The following is a 20,903-nucleotide window of genomic DNA, read 5'->3' on the forward strand; positions in this document are numbered from 1 at the left end:
CTCCATCTGTCATAAGAGTTTTGGTACTGGACTGTAATCTTTTTGTCTGCCTCCTGCTAGATTGGAGAGACTGAAGGACTATAATTACCACGTAGAAGAATTTACTGGCCACAGACTATAAAAACAGCCGTCATTAACCCTGTGATTAAAAAAGAAAGAAGATAAGATTCTGGGCAATTACATATTTAGGAAATATATTCTCTTTTCCGTTTCTCAGTTCCAAGATGTAAAGCTTTGAAGGAAATGGATTTAATTAAAACGTCTCAGTCAGACTGTTACTGCTACAATCAAAAATCCCAAGTGAAATGGAAGTATATATGGTCAACTGTGCAGGTAAGAGCCTACTTTCAAATTATGTCTTAGGAACAGGGAGTTAAAAACGTACTATTTCAAGAGTAGAAGTAGCTTTTGTATGACATAGAGCTGTGTATCAGTATGAAAGCTGCCTGGGGGATTACACACAGTAGTTCAGGGGGAAGGCTATGGGAGGGGACATTAACCTCCATACTCTTCATCAGCCCCTCTCTAACCACTCCAAGTAGATATACTATCTGAGTGCACTGTGCTTGCTGTTTGGACATGGCTCAAGACAATACCCTGTCGCCTACTTTCCAAAATAATTGCTATCTAAAACCCTTCTCTATAGAAATTCTGAAGTTACCTCTGATCCCAGGTGTGGTCAAGATAGTAGTTACTCTTAATAGCCTAGCACTTTCCTTCCTTCAGCATTTAATGAATATTTATTAAGCACCTACTAAGTGCCAGGAATTATTCTAGGCTCTTAGGATCCATCAGTGAACAAAATAGATCCCCGCTCCTGTGATGTTTACACTCTTGGGAATGGGGGTAGGGGGTAGGGTGGGGTTAGCCATAAATGTAAAAGAGAAGAAAATTATAAAACTAGTAAGTGCTATAAAAAAAAAAATGTAGAGTGAGATAAGTGGAATGAGGTGGGTGGAGGCAAGTTGCAGTATTAAAAAGAGTGGTCAGGGTCATTCTCATTGAAAAGGTGACACATGAGTAAGATCTCAGTGATGTGAGTTACCCAACAGGGTATCTGAGGGAAGAGCTAGGACATCATCATATCAATAGGCACTTGATGTTGCTTTGTACTGTTACTGATAATATATACCACGTTGGTCACTTGTTTAAGGTGTTATCTGTCAGTTTACAGTTTTACCACTGTAAAATAACTATTTTCACCTCTGTAATGAATGACTATTTTGAGGGGATAATTTGAGACTATGTATATACTCTATTCCTCATCAAACTTTCACCCCCTAGTTTTATTATCTGTTGATGATGCTTGCCTGAATCGATTATCATCACGATGTTTATCAAATGGTGATTTTCTAATTCCATTATTCCTTCTACATTCATTGGCATTCTTCTATAAGGAAGAGTTTTACCTCCCCAATTTATTTATATCCATATAGCTTCATGGATTGCCAATTCATTTGCTGGACTACAATTCCTTACTCTTATTATTTGTTTTGTTATTCAAATTGTCCTAGATTTGGCCAGTAGGAGCCCCTTCAAACTAGCTCTTATGTTCTTTAACTTTTGCCTGTCATTATTTGAGCACTTCTTTACCTTCTGGCAAACAAGATGTTCCCAAGCTTATCCTGTAATTTCTTAGAGGCAGCTCTGGAGTCATACATTTTTCCAAGGAGCATTCAGTGTCAGGTGTGTTCATTACTACCGGATATCATTGTCATATGTGTATATACACACCCACACTCCTATACACATGGCTGTTTCTTCCTTCCTTTCTTTCTTCTTTCATCCTGTCTATCTGTCTTCAAAAACCATGAATTCTGATCTCTCCAACACCACTGGGTTCACTCTAGTCTTTCTCCTTTCCATATCTATAACTCTCTTCTCTGATTGTGAGAAACCTGGTTCCAATTATCGTCAATATATTGATTTATTTGCCTAATCCTAGAGTAATTTCAGAGTTGCTAAGCCATACCATTGTGAAAAACAAACCTAGTGACAAGAGCTCAGTATTTGTTTACAGTGTGTTTTATCTTCAGTTTGAGGGGTCACAGTCTACAAATTGTGCTCAAAAGTTACTTGGGTTAATTCATTCCTACCCATCCCCCTTCAATATGGTTATATTATTCATTTGAAATACACTTGTTTTTATTTGTTTCCATTTCAGAGTTTTTCCTCATCCTGGTTGATTTTATTATCATTATTTTTTAGTATGTAAAATATTAATATGGCTCAAAAGTCAAAACTACACAAAGGTGTTCTCAGAGAAGTGTCACTCCCCCTCATCCCTTCCCACCCAACCCATGTAGGTAATCAGTCTTGTTAGTTTCTGGTATATCTTTCCTGTGTTTCTTTTTACAAAAGTAAGTGGTGATGCATATTTATAGATGGTGCTTAAAGCCGTGGGACTAAGGAGTGAGTTTAGACGGAGAAGAGGAGAGGACCAGCGACTGAGCCTGGGTCAGTCAGATATTAAGAGGTCTGGGAGGAAGAAGGGGTCAGCAGAGGAGAGAGAGAAGGGGCAACAAGCGAAGGAGGTGCCCAGGGAGCCCCAGGAAGTGCGACAGGGAGGAAGGAGTGATCAGCAGCGGCAGCCTCTGTTGACGGATCAGATAGAATGACTGGCAATGAGTTGGCCACTCGGTTTAGCAACATGGAGGCCACCGATGACCTTGTCAAGGGCAGCCTGTTGGAAATGAAAGCCTGACCGAAGTGGCTAAAGAGAGAAACGGGGAAGAGGAACCGGAGGCTGCAGGTATTGGCAACTTTTAAAAAGAATTTTATTGCAGTGGGAAGCGAGGAAAGGGGGTGATAGCTGAAGGGGAAAATGGAGTCAATAAAAGGGTTTTGTGTGTTTTTCTTTAAGTGGGAAAAATGCCAGCATGTTTGTAAGCTGATAGGAATGGTCTCGTAGAGCGGGAAGAAGTACTGGTGGGATGTCCTTGAGTAGCAGAGGGGGATCGGATCCAGTGCACGGGTTGGGGGCTTGCCTTTAGAATGGAGCATGTAAATCTCCTCTGTGGCAGAAATTTCCTCCGGAAATGCACAGGCCAGAAGCAGAGCATGTGCCTGCAGATGCTGACAGGTGGGTGGATATGGGGATAAGAGCCCTCCCGGTTCTCTTCCGATTTCTTCCGTTCTCTGTGAAGTAGGAAGGATCACCAGCCAGAAGTGAGGGAGGGAGGGGTCGTTGGGGTATTGAGGAAGGAGAAGCCGTGAGGTCATCGTTGAAGAGAGTGGACGAGCGACTGGATAGGAACGTGTGGTATGATTGCCGGCAGCCTTCCGGTCCTGCTTCAGCTTCACAGTCAAGGGTTTGAAGTGAGAGCACTGCGAGTTTCTCCAGCATGATCGGTGGTGCAGATGCAAAAGTGGAATAGGTGGAGGGTTGGATTTTGCAAGTGAGTGTGACAGAGCACAAGGGGTACAAACAAGTTAAGGGTGCATATAAGGGAATGCTTTATAATGATTGATCATGGAACTTGCTGGAAAAGAAGGGGCTGAGGACATCAAGGGTGAGGAGCAGAGGAAAGGTGCTTGCTCCCTGCTGGGGTTAATGCTTGCTGGGGTCGGGGTGTTAAGGGGGGCACGCTGGAAAGATAGGAGGTGGTGGTCAGCTAGTGGGGTGCATTTCATGCAGCCTGTGTTGGGGGCTGCAGTTTGGGACTGACAAGATCAGGGTGTGGCCGCAGGCATGATTAGCTGAGGTGAGTGGAGCATAAGAGGGGAGGAGTTCAAGGAGCCAAGAGGACAGGATATTGGAAGGAGTTTTGTGTGTATCTTGTGTATATTTAATCCCAGAGACATATGACAGGAAGTAGAATTGGAGAGAGAGCAACAGAGAGCCAGGAGCTAAAATCCAAGAGAATCGGGGCATAGGTAGACAGATAATGGGTGATTTCACCTGATGCCTGAGATTCAGAGCTGGTGCTCTCTCTCCCCTTTTCAGGCTTGCCCTATCCTTGGACAAAGAAGAGAAACAGAGAGGGACAAAGGCAGCAGCAGAGTTGTCCTTTAATGATCCCTGGGCTGTCATCATCTGCTTAGTATTGTAGTTGGTTCTTTGCTGTGAGACTTGAGTAGGACCTGGGGTTGGGTTCTGATCCTTCTTCAGCGGGCATGGTGAGAGAAGCCTGAATCACATACGCTCAGCTGATCTGTAAGATAGAAATGCTTTTTCTCAATCACAGTAGAAGTGGTAGGTATATAAACCCTATTCTCATTAGGTTTATAACCAAATAGTTTGCTACCTATTATTTTCTGTCTCATCCATTTTCACATGTCCCTTGGCCACAATAACCTGCTGGAAGAGGGAATTCCATCATCCACAACTCAGGGGAAGAAACATCCACTTTAAAAAGTGTCTGTGCTCCAGTGTGTGTTGACTAAACACAGATCTCTGGGTCTGTCCCTGGGATCAGAACATTGCCAAGTACCTCTGAGTGTTCTTTACTTAACCAGTCTTGGGCTCTCTTTACTCCTTTTCTCATGATTTTAAGAAGCTTATAAGAAGTTTTAACTTCTGTGTTTGTGAATTTGTTTGTTCTTGTTTTGTAGGTGAAAATTACCAGTTCAGGCCTGCTCAGTATCGTATATATCACAGAAAGATATAATTGCCAGTATCCAGAAACCATTCTGTCTATTATCAAATGTGTGATTCATAACTTTTGGACACCAAAGGAGTCTAATGATATAACCATAACCATCAATCCATATGGGGAGACTGTGTGCTTCTCTGTGAAGCCTGCCAGGAAGATATTTATCTATACAGTAAGCGTGAATCGAAATAGTAAGTCTGTTTTTATTATACTTGATTTCTGGAATCAGTTTTTCTGGAGTGACATTTCAGTAAATTGACTTTTTTTCACTAACACTACATTGACACAAAATCTTTGTTTGTTGTGTGTCTGTGTCTTTTTTGCTCCAGTTGTGGATTTCAAACTCTTCCTTGTGTTTGTGGCAGGCATTTTCCTCTTCTTTTATGCAAAGACCTTGAGTCAGTAAGTATTCATTTTTACTTTCTTAAATTTGTGAATCAAAAAGAGTAGGACATTTTTGACCCTGTGCTGAATATTTCCACACTAGTTTGTAGGTCTTGCTTTAGATTTTGCAAACAATTGGTCTGAAGACAGTGTTTGAAGGGTTTTAAAACCAGTAACATTTGCTTGTATAGTATGATATGTACTGGTTACAGAGTACTTTCACGTGCATTATTTTGTATTACATATCAATATACATTTTTTAATACATTTATTTTATTTTAATTAATTAATTTATTTTTTGGCTGTGTTGGGTCTCTTGTTGCTGTGCGCGGGCCTTCTCTAGTTGCAGCGAGCGGGGGCTACTCTTCGTTGCGGTGCTAGGGCTTCTCATTGCGGTGGCTTCTCTTGTTGCGGAGCACAGGCTCCAGGCGGGCAGGCTTCAGTAGTTGAGGCACACGGGCTTCGGTAGTTATGGCTCACGGGCTCTAGAGCACAGGCTCAGTAGTTGTGGTGCACGGGCTTAGTTGCTCCGCGGCATGTGGGATCTTCCCAGACCAGGGCTCGAACCCGTGTGCCCTGCATTGGCAGGCGGATTCTTAACCACTGTACCACCAGGGAAGCCCCTATACAATATTTTAATCGATTTGATTCTCTTAACAGCTATGTGAGCTCTGGATTATTGTTCTCATGTTATAAATGAGAACACCAACATCCGTCATTACATGAGTAGTCTTGCCAGGGCTGAAATTTATACTCAGGTTTTCTGATGCTGGGTGCCTTCCTCTCTCTTACATTTGCACCACCTCCTAGATTTGTGTCTCTGATACAGAAGGTTGAATTTAACATATTATCCTGATACTTTTTTTCTTATAACTTCTCTCATGAAAAAGGAATTTCTTTCCAATAATATTTTACTTCTTAACTTGCTATTCTGGCCATTGTTTATTTTCAAGTTTTTCCTTATGGCTTAAGAGAGTGTGTTTCATGTTCTCCATGGTCTTAATAAATTGGATGTTGCTTACATAGCCTGAAGAGTAGAGCTTGGACTCAGAGGAGCTGGGCTGCAGGCCTGAATCCTCCAACTGGCAGATACTGACTTGGGAAAGCCTTTAATTTCTTGGCGCCTTAGTTTCCTCCCATGTAAAATTTAGACATGGATAGCTGCTTCACAGGACTGTTGTGAGAGCATGTTAAGCTCTCAGACAAGTGCCTGCTATGTGATAGGTGCTCCAATAATTATTATTGGACCAGATTCTAAACATAGAAGATAACTCAGACATTCTGTTTTGAGTTAGTGGCAAGCTATTTACCATAAATTTCAAGTAGAGATTTCACTTTTTAAGGGTATAGGATGTAATTAAAGCTGCCATCTGAGTTTTTCTTCTTAGTAATCTTTATGACTACCGTCAAGTTAAACATGTTTCTAATACTGAAAGAGCGACTTGGCATTTAAATGGCTTTTATCTGCTTGTCTTGACAGGAGCCCTGTTTTCTTTTACTCTTCGGGGACTATGCTAGGTATTCTAATGACATTAGTCTTTGTCCTGTTGCTGGTGAAAAAGTTCATTCCTAAGGTAGGTATACCATGTACAAATGAATAAAAAAATGGAAATCATGATCTCATAAACATGAAAAATTGATTAAAATTAATTCATGTTTATTATGAAAGTTCCTAATTCAAACCGTATTTCTACATTGTATAAACTGGCTTAAATTGTATCTTTTCCAAGAGATTCCATTTTTATTTATTACTATGTGTAGGCTTAAGTATTAAGTTTTGGCGATACTTTTTTTGAGACCCTTTTATTTTCTAGATAATACGTTTTTCTTATGAGTGATGGGGGCTTATTCTATGCTGAGTGCAAATTTCTCTTGGCTTAGCTGAGGAATGTCATGATGCTGAACCATTGGGGCCTTGAATAACAGCATTGCTACATCTGGGGATTTCTTCATCATTATTAGTTCCCCCAAAACACCTTCAATAAAAGAATGCCCCGCACTTAGTTGCGGATACATATATATTAGTTCATGATGCTCATGTTGTAGTTAACTCTGATGAAAGCTTGCAACACCAGCATTATTTTGAGATAAATTTATTCTTTAGAACAGTGCTTCTCTGACTGTAATGTACATGCAAGTCACCCGGGGGTCCTGTTGAAATGCAGACTCTGATTCAGGAGTCTCAGCGGGCCTGAGAGTCTGCATCCCAGCAAGCTCCCAGGTGACATCGAAGCTGCTGGTGCATGGATCAGACCTTTAACAAGACTCGAGAAGAGTGCCTTGAGTTGACTTCAGTGCAGTTTGATATAGAAGTTTTGAATACAAAGGGTTTATTTGTTTATTTCTATTTTTATGAGAGTGAATGAACCAAAAACTGTGTCATTTATTTTCTTCCACACACAGTATAGCACCTTTTGGGCTCTAATGGTTGGTTGTTGGTTTGCTTCAGTTTACGTTGTGTGGCAACTGATGGAAGATCTGAAGTGGCTGTGGTGTGAAAACAGAATATATATATTAGGTAGGTAAAGCTTTAAAAAATATGGTCTATTATTGGTAAAGCTGAGATGTACAGCCAGGGGCCTCCTTTTGACATATGTTTCTCTCCAGCATCCAAATTTTCATTTTGAACTAAGGAGAAGAACTGTTAAAAATAATATTTTAGGGCTTCCCTGGTGGCGCAGTGGTTGAGAATCTGCCTGCCAATGCAGGGCACACGGGTTCGAGCCCTGGTCTGGGAAGATCCCACATGCCACGGAGCAACTGGGCCCGTGAGCCACAACTACTGAGCCTGCGCGTCTGGAGCCTGTGCTCCACAACAAGAGAGGCCGCGATAGTGAGAGGCCCGCGCACCGCGATGAAGAGTGGCCCCCGCTTGCCACAACTAAAGAAAGCCCTCGCACAGAAACGAAGACCCAACACAGCCATAAATAAATAAATTAATTTAAAAAAAATATATATATATATTTTATTTTATTCCCATGGTTGGTGATTTCAGTTCACTAGTTCTCATTTTAGACTCTTTCTGTATGACATCCTTCTTAGTTTTCTATACTAATGATCAAAAGAGCAAAAAAGCATTTGCCCTTTTTGACTGCATGTGCCTTTGAGTTGTGGTTACGCTCTAACCACATCTAAATTGTCATGAAAAAACTTCTCTAAAATGTGGCTCTTTATTTCTTTTTCTTAATTTATTCAGTATGAAAGGTGAGAAATCCTAAATATAAATGACTAATGAAAACTTGACTTTTCAGAAACAGAGACACTTATTCTTCTTGTTTGATGTTATTTTAAAAAACAAACAAAAAAGAAAAACCCAACTTTTTAAAGTGTTTTATTTGGGAAATTATAGAGAATGGGAGAATCAATTTTCTCCTAACCTCTTAGTGCCAAATTTCTCCCATAAGTCCACCCACCCAGAACAAAAGCAATCAATTCTTTGTTTCACTTGAAGGTTTTATGTTTTTAGCCCATTTTTCTTTTTACGCTAAAGTATTTTCAAAGTTAATTATTGCTGTTATGGTGTGTTTCCTTAAATACTTCACTAAGCATCTCTACAAGGCAAGAGCATTTTCCTCTATAGTTAAGTAACTATTAAATCTAAAAAAATGAATAGTTACATAAAATCATCTATTATCCAGGCCATGTTCAAATTTCCTAAACATCCTTGATGCTTGTTTTGTATAAGGTAGGATATAGTCCAGAATCACATTTTGCATCTATTGTGTCCTGTAAGTCTCTTTTAATCCATAACAGGTTTTGGTTTTTTTTTTTTTTTCCATCACAATGATATGCTGAAGAGACCAAGTTGTCCTATAGAATGTGCCACTTTCTGGATTTCTCTGATTATTCCTTTGTAGTATAATTTAATTTGTTTCTCTCTCCCCTGTATTTTTTATAAGTTGGAAATTAGATCTTGAGGCTTGCTTACATACAAATGAAACACTTGGCAAAATACGTAAGAGGCAATGTGCACGTGACATTGGATCACAACAGGAGACACCACAGAATATCTCACTGTCCCTCTTTTGGTAATACAGAAACTGAGCACTGGATTACGAGGGTGACAGCCCGATCCCTCCACTGTAAAATTGTATTTTCATTTAGGGACTAGAAAATAAAAATTAGGAATAGCTTTTGTAGCAGACTGTGACATACACTGAGGCTTATTCCTGACCAAAGCAACTGTGATCACATTTGCCCTCTAGGACTCTGGACCAGAAAATAGGGATACTTACCTAATAATATTATAATAATTTATTATTATACATCCTTAATTATTACAGAAGTCAGCCTAATATCTCACATGGAGGGAATAACTAGCCCTAAATGCATTTTTCAACTTCATTGGAAAAAGAAAACAGAAATGAAGGTTTTCTGATATGTTCTTAGCTCTAAGTCATGGCTCGGCCGGGTTTTCTTCCCATAACTTTTCAGTTCAGCGTTATATTATGTTACATTCTTCTGCTTTTACAGGCTACGTCTTGGTAGTTGGGTGTGTCAGCTTTACCGTTTGTTACAAGCATGGGCCCCTCGTGGAGGAGAGGAGCAGGACCCTCCTGGCGTGGACGCTGCAGCTCCTCTCCCTGCTCCTGGTCTACGCTGGCGTGGCCATTCCTCAGGTCGCCTGTGCGGTGATGCTCCTCATCCTGTCATCCAAGGTCCTGCACTTCCCACTGCGAGCGCTCGCTTACGTGAGATGGTGCGTATCCTTTTTTAAATTTTTCCATCATAAATTTGACATTTTGAGCTCTGGTTTTATTTATTTTGGGGGGGGGAGTTTTTTGGACACATCATAGTTAATCTCACAATTAACTCCACTTCATCTGGATATTTCCCTCTGAGAGGGGGACAGTTAGAGAACGTAATAAGCATCTGATCCCGTCTCCGTTGCTAGTCGTCGTTCATCTGTCAGAGGTGCACCACCGATCACTAGGTACTGACAGCTCACCCAGAAGTCACTAAAATCAGTGGCAAAGTTACTTGGGCTCGGGGTCGCCTATAATTTCTACTTTCATTCTACGTTTCCTTTTTTTAGGGCCCAGGACTGCTTTAGAGGTAATTGTGCATATGAGATAAGAGTTAGGGAACAGAAATGAATCACAAATGATTGAAAGTTATGATTTATATAATCCGGGCTTTCTTTTTTCTTAAGTTTTAAGATAAGGCTTAAGCCTTTGGAAAGGACAGAAAGAAAGATGAGACAACTTCTGTTGTCACGGCTTTATGATGTCCTCAGTCATGGAGTCTGAGCACCTGTTTTTGTGTCAGGTGCACAGGTGAAGGAGATGGTCCCCACCCTCGAGGTGCACTTGTTGACGCGTAGGCATATGTTTCTACAGCCCTGAAGTGTTAAAGTAGGCCTGCACAGGAACTGTGGTGTGTAGAAAAAGTTCAGGAAAGTTCCTGGAGGAGGTCACTGGGCTGAATTTTAATGAATCAAAACAGCCAGATGAATAAATGTAGGAAGGGCCTTCCTGATGGGGAGAAAGCCCGGTTTGGTACCATCACAGGGCCGGCGAGCGAGGTGGGTGTCGGCCAGGTCATGGAGGCATCGCAGGCCCTGCTGCAGAATCTGATCTGATCCTGTAACGCGACGGAGGCAGCTGGCCGTTACGCATCTTCGGCAGTGCTCTCTGACTGCTGCCTCGACAGGGTTAGAAATCAAATGCCCGGGGCCCAGAAGGTACTGAAGGAATGAGGCCGAGCAGAGGGAAGGCAGTGGTGAGGACTGTGTGAAACTCTACAACGTTGCCTCCTTGAAAGGGGGTCAGTTGCCATTCGGCCTGAGCTGACTGTTGCCATGTGGGAATATGGGCCTCGCCTGGCCAGCTCTTCTGGGTTTCTAGAAAAGCTGGGAATGTGGATTAGAATGTAAATTCTGACACAATGTTTAAATGTTGGCAACTAATCTGAAAATAAAAATACATTCAACAAGCAAAAATCAAAGCAGAGACCATGAACATGCCTCGGGCAGTAGGAGGGGCCCATCTGTCTTCTGGCACAGAGGGTGGAGGTTAAGGGGAGGTTCCGGGGCAGGAGACCAGTCACCAGACATCACAGCAATCCACGCAAGAGGCGATGAGGGCCTGGAGTGGGGCAGTGAGATCAAGGCAGGAAGAGGGAGTTAATATTTACAAGGTAAAGTTGGCTGTGAGGAAGGAGACTCTGTGGTAACTGGTAGTTTCTGGATCTGATGACTGCATGTGTGGTGACGTCACAGGGTTAAAATGCACCAGCGACAGGGCAGGACCCCTCTGCAGAGGATGCTGGGGAGACTGAAAGGCAGCAGGGTCGGGGGACTGATGCTGACTGCTTCCCCCTGCCCGGTCTCAGAGGTAGACAGTGACTGGGGGTCTCAGAGGTCCCTCTGCCAGGAGGACAGTGGCCACTACACATCCTTCAGACCTCTGGTCCTTTGCCAGGCTTGTGGCCCGAGGAGCCCAAGAGAGAATTCCTTCCACTTTCCCTTTAAACATCCACTGCCCTGCCAAGAGCAAAGTGTGTTCTGTCACCTGCACGGTGATCCTTTAATGCATTTGCTGTGCGTTCTGTTAACACAAGCGTAATGATCAAAACTTCCTCAACTTCTCATCTTGGTAGTGAGTAATTATGTGAAACATTAGGGGATAAAACAGGAACTTATAGGTTAAATAATAAACCAGAGGAAATACTTTGATGTGTATAGTACTTTCTAATTTGCAAAGAGCTGTTTGAATATATTTTAATAATATATGGTAGCTATTCTTTTGATTATCTTTGTTGAACACTTATTATAGACCACTCACTGTGCTAAGCACTTGACACAAAATAATGTACTTCATCTGTACAGTGACCTCCTTGTTGCTTTCATTTTTTTCCATGTGAGCAAGGTGAGGCTCAGAACTGTGAAGGAATTGCCCCAGTTCACACAGTGGGTAAACCTCAAAACCAGGACTGTGTCCCAGGCTTCTCCTCAGAGCCCAGGAGTTTTCCTCTAGGGAGACAGTCTAGGTATTCAGAAAAGGAGAAGGAAATAATGTCAGTGGTTCCCTAATTCAGCTCATCAACCACCAGACAATAAAAGTTTAAAGATTTTTCAGGTCCCAAACCTCAAGAAAATGTATGTTTAAAACACCTCCTGGTAATTCTGATGCTCATTTATATTTGGGAATCTCTGGTTAAATTAAATTTTAAACCACCTAAAAACATTTTTTTAAACTCATTGGTAAGTATAACATATATGTTAAAACCTTTTCATCATTACTATTTTTATGAGATTCTTCCCTTTAGGACTTTTTTGGTTGGAAAAAAATTCCAATCATGAGCCCCTCAGCATGTAGCAGAGGAAGAATTATTATAAATGACTGTGTATACACGACCCTTGTACAGTGTTTACTTCCTCTAAGATTAGTCAGAATCCCCACCACTAGGTGGAGGCGATATTCCACAAATCTTCCTGGCTTCTCTGTTCAGACTAAGAGGCAAGTGATTCTGCTAGGTCTCCATAAAAGGACATCTCAGAGGCTTGCTGCTAAGAAAATAAGCAGGGCAAGCATAAAGAAGCCAGACTTGTAATTGTCTGATTTGAAATCACTGAGGAAGAAAAATGCAATCAACATCTCTATCAGAAATTGATCCTCAAACGCCGTAGGACATTATTTCAGATGGTCCAGGAAGAGGGAAAATGTACTGTTAGGCCCAAACTACACGTTCTGTAAACCTCCGTCATGATAACAATAATAAAGTATAGTATGATATAGAGGAAGTTAAGAATTATTACCGTTACTGTCGAAGAAATGTATTTTTATAAATCTTAAGGGTTGAATTGAGCAACCAAATATGGCCAGGAATCTAGCAACCAAATGCCGCCTGTTTTAGGAAAATGAAGAAATGGTTTACATCAGAAAAGCTGGTGGTTAAGTTTCTTACTGAAGACGAGTACAGGGAACAAGCCGATGCTGCGACGACCCGCGCCCTGGAGGACCTGCGCCAGGCCTGCTGCAGCCCCGGCTTCCCGTCCTGGCTGGCCGTCTCCAGGCTCCGGGCGCCTAAAACGTAAGCCCCGCTCCACTGTCCGCGACACAGCTTGGGTTGGAGTTACCGTGAAAATAACATGATGGTTTGGATCAGATACTTCAGGCTAGAAACAGACAACTTCCCTGGATAGCAAATGACATGGAAGCTGTCAGAGTCGCTTTTGCTTCAGTGCTCTGCCTCGCCCCGTGGAACTGCCAGTGTCAGAATAAATGTTGATCAGATGTGTTTCATAGGGAAGGCCATAAAGATAACTCATAGGAGAAGGGAGACGGAATGGGATGTGTCACCTGCTTCTCTTCCTACGGGGGAGAGGAAAAGTCATTTGTAAAGATCACCAAGAAAGACATCTCTGCCCCAGCATCTTTTCCCTACTGCTTTCCCTTCTTCCTAGCTTTATCCAAACGACAGGGCCCTTAAATTAAAGATTGAAGGGGGAAAGTCTTGACACTAAATTAATGAATAAATAATACGTTTAATAAGAAAGAGAGAAAGAAGGAATTAGAAAGCAGGAATGGGTATATTTGGCAGCATTAGGTGCTCCTAAGTCTGCCTACTTCTCGATCCTTTCCCTGAACGTCTAGAGAAGGATCACATAAGCCATTCCTGTTTTTACACCCACTGTGCAAATGCCATCCTCTATTGATGCAAAGTCAAATTTAATTAAAGGGGATAAGTAGCCAGGGAACATGTTATCTTCCAAATAAACCTCTCTGTGATAACATTAACTTTATTTAAAACAAATACTTACTAGGTTTGCAGACTTTGTTCTTGGAGGAAGCCACTTGTCGCCTGAAGAAATTAGGCTGCATGAAGAACAATATGGCCTTGCGGGTGCCTTCTTGGAAGAGCAGCTCTTTAACCTGAGGACTCCTGACAGTCTACCTGCACACTGACTTCATTCTGGACAAGGAAGTGGGGAAGGGCAGGGATCCTATTAAAGGTGGGCAGAACTGTGCCGGGGAACAGTGGCAAAAGCATTCACGATGGAGAAAAGTCACACTGGAAAGGAAAACTAAACTGTATTGAAGATAACTGATCCTTCTTGGACAGTTCTGTGTATTGTACTGTAGGTGGCCACCAAGATTCTGTGACAGTCATTACCACTATCCTTGAATGAAGACTTTCATTAGGAACAAAGGGATCATGTTGATCTTCAAGGGGCCAATTAATGTGAATAGGTGCTTGTCAACTGCAGGGCATTAAATCCTCTTTTAATCCCCAGAACCTGTGTCAAAAGACTCTGCATTGCTCTTCCTGCGTGTTATCAGTGTAAGTGCTGGAAGAGACCTGAGCTACACTGGACCAGTATCTTCCAAAGTGTAGTCCACAGGATGCTAATAAGTGTTAGTAGGTAAAGGAATCCTGAGGTCAACTAAGATGGATGCATGATTAAACAAACGTACTGCAGGACTTCTCAGAGCCTTTACTAATGCTAATGCACATTGTGAACCTCCTAAAGAGGAGAAATTGTGTGCAGCATTCTCCAACTTAATTTGACAACAGAACCTTTTTTCATGAGATTAATATTCCTTGGAACACATGTTTGGAAAACGCTGATGGTGGAGGAATGGAGGTTTCAGAAGGTTAAATAACTTGTCCAAGACCACAGGGCTTTTTAGAGGCAGCCCTGGGACTAGAATTCCAGCCCTACTGTTTCCAATGACTCAGGTAGAAGAAGAGACTTTTAGAAATGAGGCGCCATCTCGCCACAGCGTTGGGTCTCACAGTATTGGTGTGAGGGGCCATTTCTCCACAGCCATCTCTCCACAGCCTTGGGTCTCACAATATTCATGACTTAGTTTTTATTTTTTAATAATAGCCAACTAACTGATAACTGTGATAAAGAGAAACATTTCCTAAGGTTATATTTTAAAGTTTTGATAAGACTTTTATAGACATATATAAAGATTAGAATTTAGAATTACTTTTTACATTTTTTTGTATGTTGAAATTGAAGGCATTTAACCTCAAGTCGACTGGTCTATTTTATTTTATTTTATTTTTTTATTTTTTTTTTACTCCTTAAATTCAGGTCTCAATAGTGTTCACACCTGAATTTCTACAACAGTTCTTTTTTTTTTTGGCTGCATTGGGTCTTTCATTGCTACACGCGGGCTTTCTCTAGTTGCGGCGAGCGCGGGCTACTCTTCGTTGCAGTGCACGGGCTTCTCATTGCAGTGGCTTCTCTTGTTGCAGAGCACGGGCTCTAGGCTCGCGGGCTTCAGTGGTTGTGGCACGCGGGCTCTAGAGCACAGGCTCAGTAGTTGTGGCGCACAGGCTTAGTTGCTCTGTGGCATGTGGGATCTTCCCGGATCAGGGCTCGAACTCATGTCCCCTGCATTGGGAGGCAGATTCTTAACCACTGCGCCACCAGGGAAGCCCCTCGACTGGCCTATTTTAAAAAATTGTTTAGTTATACGTGTTTATAACAATTTCCTACAAAACAGATTTGTGATCTTTCTTATAGAGAACAAATCATTTTTCTTCTTGTGGTTCATGATTTTAGACTCCAGAGTGAAATGAGGGACTAACCGTGAGCTTTGACCCTGAGGAAAAGAGGCCAAAACATTGGTCTGAGAAAAGATCTGAACATGGCAAAACAATCCAAGGGTTAAGATGCTGCTAACTTCTCTTTAAGAATCAAACGCAGGCTCTTTTGCTGTGGTGGGGCCATAAAGAGTAGCAGCATAAAGAATGAGGAGTCTCCCTTTTCTGGAAGGGTTATGGAGGAGGGACACACAGATCATTTGGGCACTGCTTTACGGAAGCAAATTTAGTATAGCGTTTTTCTAAATCGTTGAATAAGAGTGTGGCTGCCTGATTGGAATTCTTTAAATTGATTTCCAAATGATACTTTCTCTTTGAAGCAGTGTGTCAGTGTTCTACGGGTCTCTATTTTTGCCAGACACCTTTTAATATCAGGAGCTTTGCTATTTTTGTGAAATACACTAAATTTAATCTGTGCTTTCACATAGACTTTGATATAAAAAAATCAAAGTATCTTCCATTCAGATTTATGAAGATGACTTTTATAAGTGTAAACAGTTGTAATAGTGTTTTTGTTACAGTTTAATCTGATTTTTTGTCATTCTATTTATTGGTGCTATATTATAAATGTATCATGTGTTTGTGGTTGTGCTCACCAAGAGGCGGTGTGTGTACTACACAATGTGTGTGTGCATAACGTGTTCAGTCTGCTGGAGTTCCCAGGGGACATCCCAGCCAAGACAGCCACTGGGCCTCACCTGCGCCAGGGTGAACAGCTGCCGACAGTAGAAGAAAGCAGCTCCTGGTGGGCCAACAAGCTAGGTGTAGCTATTTTTATTGCAATAAAAATAGCTAAAGGAAGAGAAAAAGAGCAACAAGAGGCTTTGGGGATATTGTTTTTCATGTTTACTTTTAGAGGAAACCATGGATTTGTCAGTTTCTGTTATGTGAGTACTGTGAGAAGCTAAATAATTAAAAGCATTGCTTGTGATATATTGGGTGTATTTCTGTTGTGTTTATTTGAATTGGGGTTTGTTGTAGTGCTGATCATAGGTCTAGCCCCCATCAAGCAGGGTGTATGACAGCTCCTCTAAGAGATCTTTTTTCTCTCCTTCCCTTCTTCCCTTCCCCTGTCTGTCTATCCGTCTGTCTCTCTCTCCCCCCACCCCACTCCCTCTCTCCTCTTTTTCTTCATTTATTTAAAGGCCTTTAAACAGTTTAAATGATCATTCAGTAAAATGGTTATACCCTTCACAGGTTGTTGACAGTTGGTTCTGTGCCTCATGCCACCCTAGGTGTGCAGTTGTGGAGCACAACAGAACCTTTGTTGTGTTAGTGCGCCCACGAGGTGCCTCACAGAAGCTCACTGTTGTTAGCAAGTTGGACTGTTTGACCCCAAAACATATGAGTGAGATGTAGTGTAGGTCGCCATGCTTAAACAGTCATATTCAATGTTATTTTTTTTTTAAGTATTTGTTTATTTATTTATTTATTTATGGCTGTGTTGGGTCTTCGTTTCTGTGTGAGGGCTTTCTCTAGTTGTGGCAAGCGGGGGCCACTCTTCATCGTGGCGCGTGGGCCTCTCACTATCGCGGCCTCTCTTGTTGCGGAGCACAGGCTCCAGACGCGCAGGCTCAGTAATTGCGGCTCACGGGCCCAGCCGCTCCACGGCACGTGGGATCTTCCCAGACCAGGGCTCGAACCCGTGTGCCCTGCATTGGCAGGCAGATTCTCAACCACTGCGCCACCAGGGAAGCCCCAATGTTATTATTATTATTTTTTTTTTATAAATTTATTTATTTATTTATGGCTGTGTTGGGTCTTCGTTTCTGTGCGAGGGCTTTCTCCAGTTGCGGTGAGCGGGGGCCACTCTTCATCGCGGTGCGCAGGCCTCTCACTGTCGCGGCCTCTTTTGTTGCGGAGCACAGGCTCCAGACGCGCAGGCTCAGTAGTTGTGGCTCACGGGCCTAGCCGTTCCACGGCATGTGGGATCTTCCCGGACCGGGGCATGAACCCGTGTTCCCTGCACTGGCAGGCAGACTCTTAACCACTGCGCCACCAGGGAAGCCCCCCAATGTTATTTTTTAAAGGTTTTTTAAAAATATTATTTTTGGCCACGTCGGGTCTTAGTTGTGGCACGCGGGATCTTTCATTGCAGTGCGCCGGCTTCTCTCTAGTTGTGGCGCACATGCTCAGTAGTTGTGGCGCACAGGCTTAGTTGCCCCGCATCATGTGGGATCTTAGTTCCACGACCAGAGATCGAACCCACGTCCCCTGCTTTGGAAGGCAGATTCTTAACCAGTGGACCACCAGGGAAGTCCCTATTTTTTAAAGGTTTTAAAACACATTTTACATATCACAAAAAATGCTTTGTCAATTAGTTGTATAGTTTGCCAATAATACTTAGAGCTGAATTACAGGGGAGTGTCCATCTGACATTTAGGACAATACTTGAATTTATGACTTTTTAAATCTAGAAATTTATGAGATTTTAGATATTAAGAGGTTTGGAATAGCTGACATTGAGACATGTGGAAGAATTAAGACCTCCAGAATGATGTCAAGAAAAGAAAAATGATCTTATATTATTCTGTATGTGATTATTACCCAGAGTTAGAGAAGTACAATATTTAAATCACCTTTTTCTTTTGTCCAACTGAAAGAAGGATCCTATGCATAGATAACATAATAGATGTGGAATTTTGAAGATCCCCCACAGTGAGACAGGTATTTTTATCTGACCCGGGAGCCAGCTCTTTTCTGTATATTTTGGATATTAACCCCTTGTTGGTCGCATCATTTGCAAATATTTTCTCCCATTCCATTTTTTTTTTTCCCCATAGGTTGTCTTTTCATTTTGTTGATGGTTTCTTTGCTGTGCAAAAACTTTTAAGTTTGATCAGGTCCCATTAGTTTACTTTTGCTTTTATTTTTTTTGCCTTGGGAGACTGATCCAAGAAAATATTACTATGATTTATGACAAAGAGTGTTTCACCTGTGTTCTTTTCTAGGAGTTTTATGGTTTCATGTCTTACATTTAGGTCTTTTAACCATTTTGAGTTTATTTTTGTATATGGTGTGAGGCAATGTTCTAATCTCATTGTTTTACATGTGGCTGTCCAGCTTTCCCAGCACTATTTGTTGGAGAGACTGTCTTTTCTCCACTGAATATTCTTGCCTCCTTTGTCACAGATTAATTGACCATAGGTGTGTGGGTTTATTTGTGGGGTCTCTACTCTGTTCTCTTGATCTATGTGTTTGTTTTTGTGCCAATACCATGCTGTTTTGATTACTGTAGCTTTGTAGTGTAGTCTGAAGTCTGGGAGGGTTACACCTCCAGCATTGTTCTTTGTTCTCAGGATTGCTTTGGCAATTTGGGGTCTTTTGTGGTTCCACATAAATTTTTGGATTATTTGTTCTAGTTCTGTGGAAAATGTCCTGGTGTTCTGATAGGGATTGCATTAAGTCGGTAGATTGCTTTGGGTAGTACGGCCATTTTAATAATAATGATTCTTCCAATCTAAAAGCATGGGATATCTTTCCATTTCTTTGAATCTTCATTTTCCTTCATCAGTATTTTATAGTTTTCAGCATATAGGTCTTTCACCTTGGTTAAGTTTATTTCTAGATATTTTATTCTTTTTGATGTGATTTTAAATGGGATTGTTTTTTCACTTTCTTTTTCTGATATTTCATTATTAGTGTATAGAAATATTTTGCATTTTGTGTATATTAATCTTGTATCCTGCAACCTTGCTGAATTCATTTATTAGTTTTAATAGTTTTGGGGTGGAGACTCTAGGGAGGGTTCCCTGTATAGAATATCATGTCATGGGCAAATATTACAGTTTCACCTCTTCTCTTCTAATTTGGATACCTTTTATTTTTCTTGTCTGATTGCTGTGTCTGGGACTTCCAAAACTATGAGAGTAGACATCCTTGTCTTGTTCCTGAATTTAGTAGGAAGCTTTCAGCTTTCCACCATTGGGTATTGTGTTGGCTGTGGGTTTGTAGTAAATGGCCTTTATTATGTTGAGATATGTTCCCTTCTCTATCCACTTTGATGAGAGTTTTGGTTTTTTGTGGGTTTTTTTCCCCTCAGCAAACAAAAGATCCTTTACTGAATCCTGAGTGTGAAAATCTACCATTTAGTTCATTCTCCCTTCTCCCTGTGAGATTCAATAATCCCTTGATTTGCATGGAACATTGGTGTGTCTGCTTGTTCTTGCTGTTGTGTCCATTTTGTTGTTCTGATGAGAGTTTTATCATGAATGGATGTTGAATTTTGTCAGATGCTTTTTGTGCATCTATTGAGATGATCACGTGGTTTTTGTCTTTCCTTTTGTTAATGTGGTGTATCACGTTGATTGATTTGTGTGTGTTGAACCATCCTTGTGACCCCGGAATAAATTCAACTTGATCATGCTATATGATCCTTTTAATGCATTGTTGGATTCAGTTTGCTAATATTCTTTTTTTTTTTTAACATCTTTATTGGAGTATAATTGCTTTACAATGGTGTGTTAGTTTCTGCTTTATAACAAAGTGAATCAGTTATACATATACATATTTCCCCATATCTCTTCCCTCTTCATCTCCCTCCCTCCCACCCTCCCTATCCCACCCCTCTATGTGGTCACAAAGCACTGAGCTGATCTCCCTGTGCTATGCGGCTGCTTCCCACTAGCTATCTACTTTACGTTTGGTAGTGTATATATGTCCATGCCACTCTCTCACTTTGTCCCAGCTTACCCTTCCCCCTCCCCGTATCCTCAGGTCCATTCTCTAGTAGGTCTGCATCTTTATTCCCATGTTGCCCCTAGGTTCTTCATGATCAATTTTTTTTTTTTTTTTTTTTTAGATTCCATATATATGTGTTAGCATACGGTATTTGTTTTTCTCTTTCTGACTTACTTCACTCTGTATGACAGTCTCTAGGTCCATCCACTTCACTACAAATAACTCAGTTTCGTTCCTTTTTATGGCTGAGTAATATTCCACTGTATATATGTGCCACATCTTCTTTATTCATTCATCTGTTGATGGACACTTAGGTTGCTTCCATGTCCTGGCTATTGTAAAGAGAGCTGCAGTGAACATTTTGGTACATGACTCTTTTTGAATTATGGTTTTCTCAGGATATATGCCCAGTAGTGGGATTGCTGGGTCGTATGATAGTTCTATTTTTAGTTTTTTAAGGAACCTCCATACTCTTCTCCATAGTGGCTGTATCAATTTACATTCCCACCAACAGTGCAAGAGTGTTCCCTTTTCTCCACACCCTCTCCAGCATTTGTTGTTTGTAGATATTTTGATGATGGCCATTCTGACTGGTGTGAGATGATACCTCATTGTAGTTTTGAGTTGCATTTCTCTAATGTTTAATGCTGTTGAGCATTCTTTCATGTGTTTGTTGGCAAT

At 41.4% G+C, this 20,903-nt stretch overlaps 1 protein-coding gene across 5 annotated transcripts in view; it reads left to right on the forward strand.

The window, feature by feature from the left end:
- The window catches only part of NEMP2 (nuclear envelope integral membrane protein 2), an 89,838-nt gene that overhangs the window by 63,821 nt on the left and 5,114 nt on the right, over window positions 1-20,903 (forward strand). For 2 of the 5 annotated variants that reach the window (XM_082397393.1, XM_082397390.1), the window contains 8 exons: window positions 218-333; window positions 4,555-4,786; window positions 4,925-4,997; window positions 6,460-6,553; window positions 7,383-7,497; window positions 9,453-9,678; window positions 12,837-13,013; window positions 13,747-20,098. In XM_082397393.1, the coding sequence (XP_082253519.1) occupies window positions 244-333; window positions 4,555-4,786; window positions 4,925-4,997; window positions 6,460-6,553; window positions 7,383-7,497; window positions 9,453-9,678; window positions 12,837-13,013; window positions 13,747-13,888 (1,149 nt within the window). In that variant the 5' untranslated portion in view covers window positions 218-243 and the 3' untranslated portion in view covers window positions 13,889-20,098. Of the gene's footprint in view, window positions 1-217; window positions 334-4,554; window positions 4,787-4,924; window positions 4,998-6,459; window positions 6,554-7,382; window positions 7,498-9,452; window positions 9,679-12,836; window positions 13,014-13,746; window positions 20,099-20,903 lie in introns of those variants that run through there. The other 3 variants (XM_082397391.1, XM_082397392.1, XM_082397394.1) reach the window with 3 other exon arrangements.

Source organism: Balaenoptera borealis, assembly GCF_965194805.1.
Source record: "Balaenoptera borealis genome assembly, chromosome: 6".
NCBI lineage: Eukaryota > Metazoa > Chordata > Mammalia > Artiodactyla > Balaenopteridae > Balaenoptera > Balaenoptera borealis.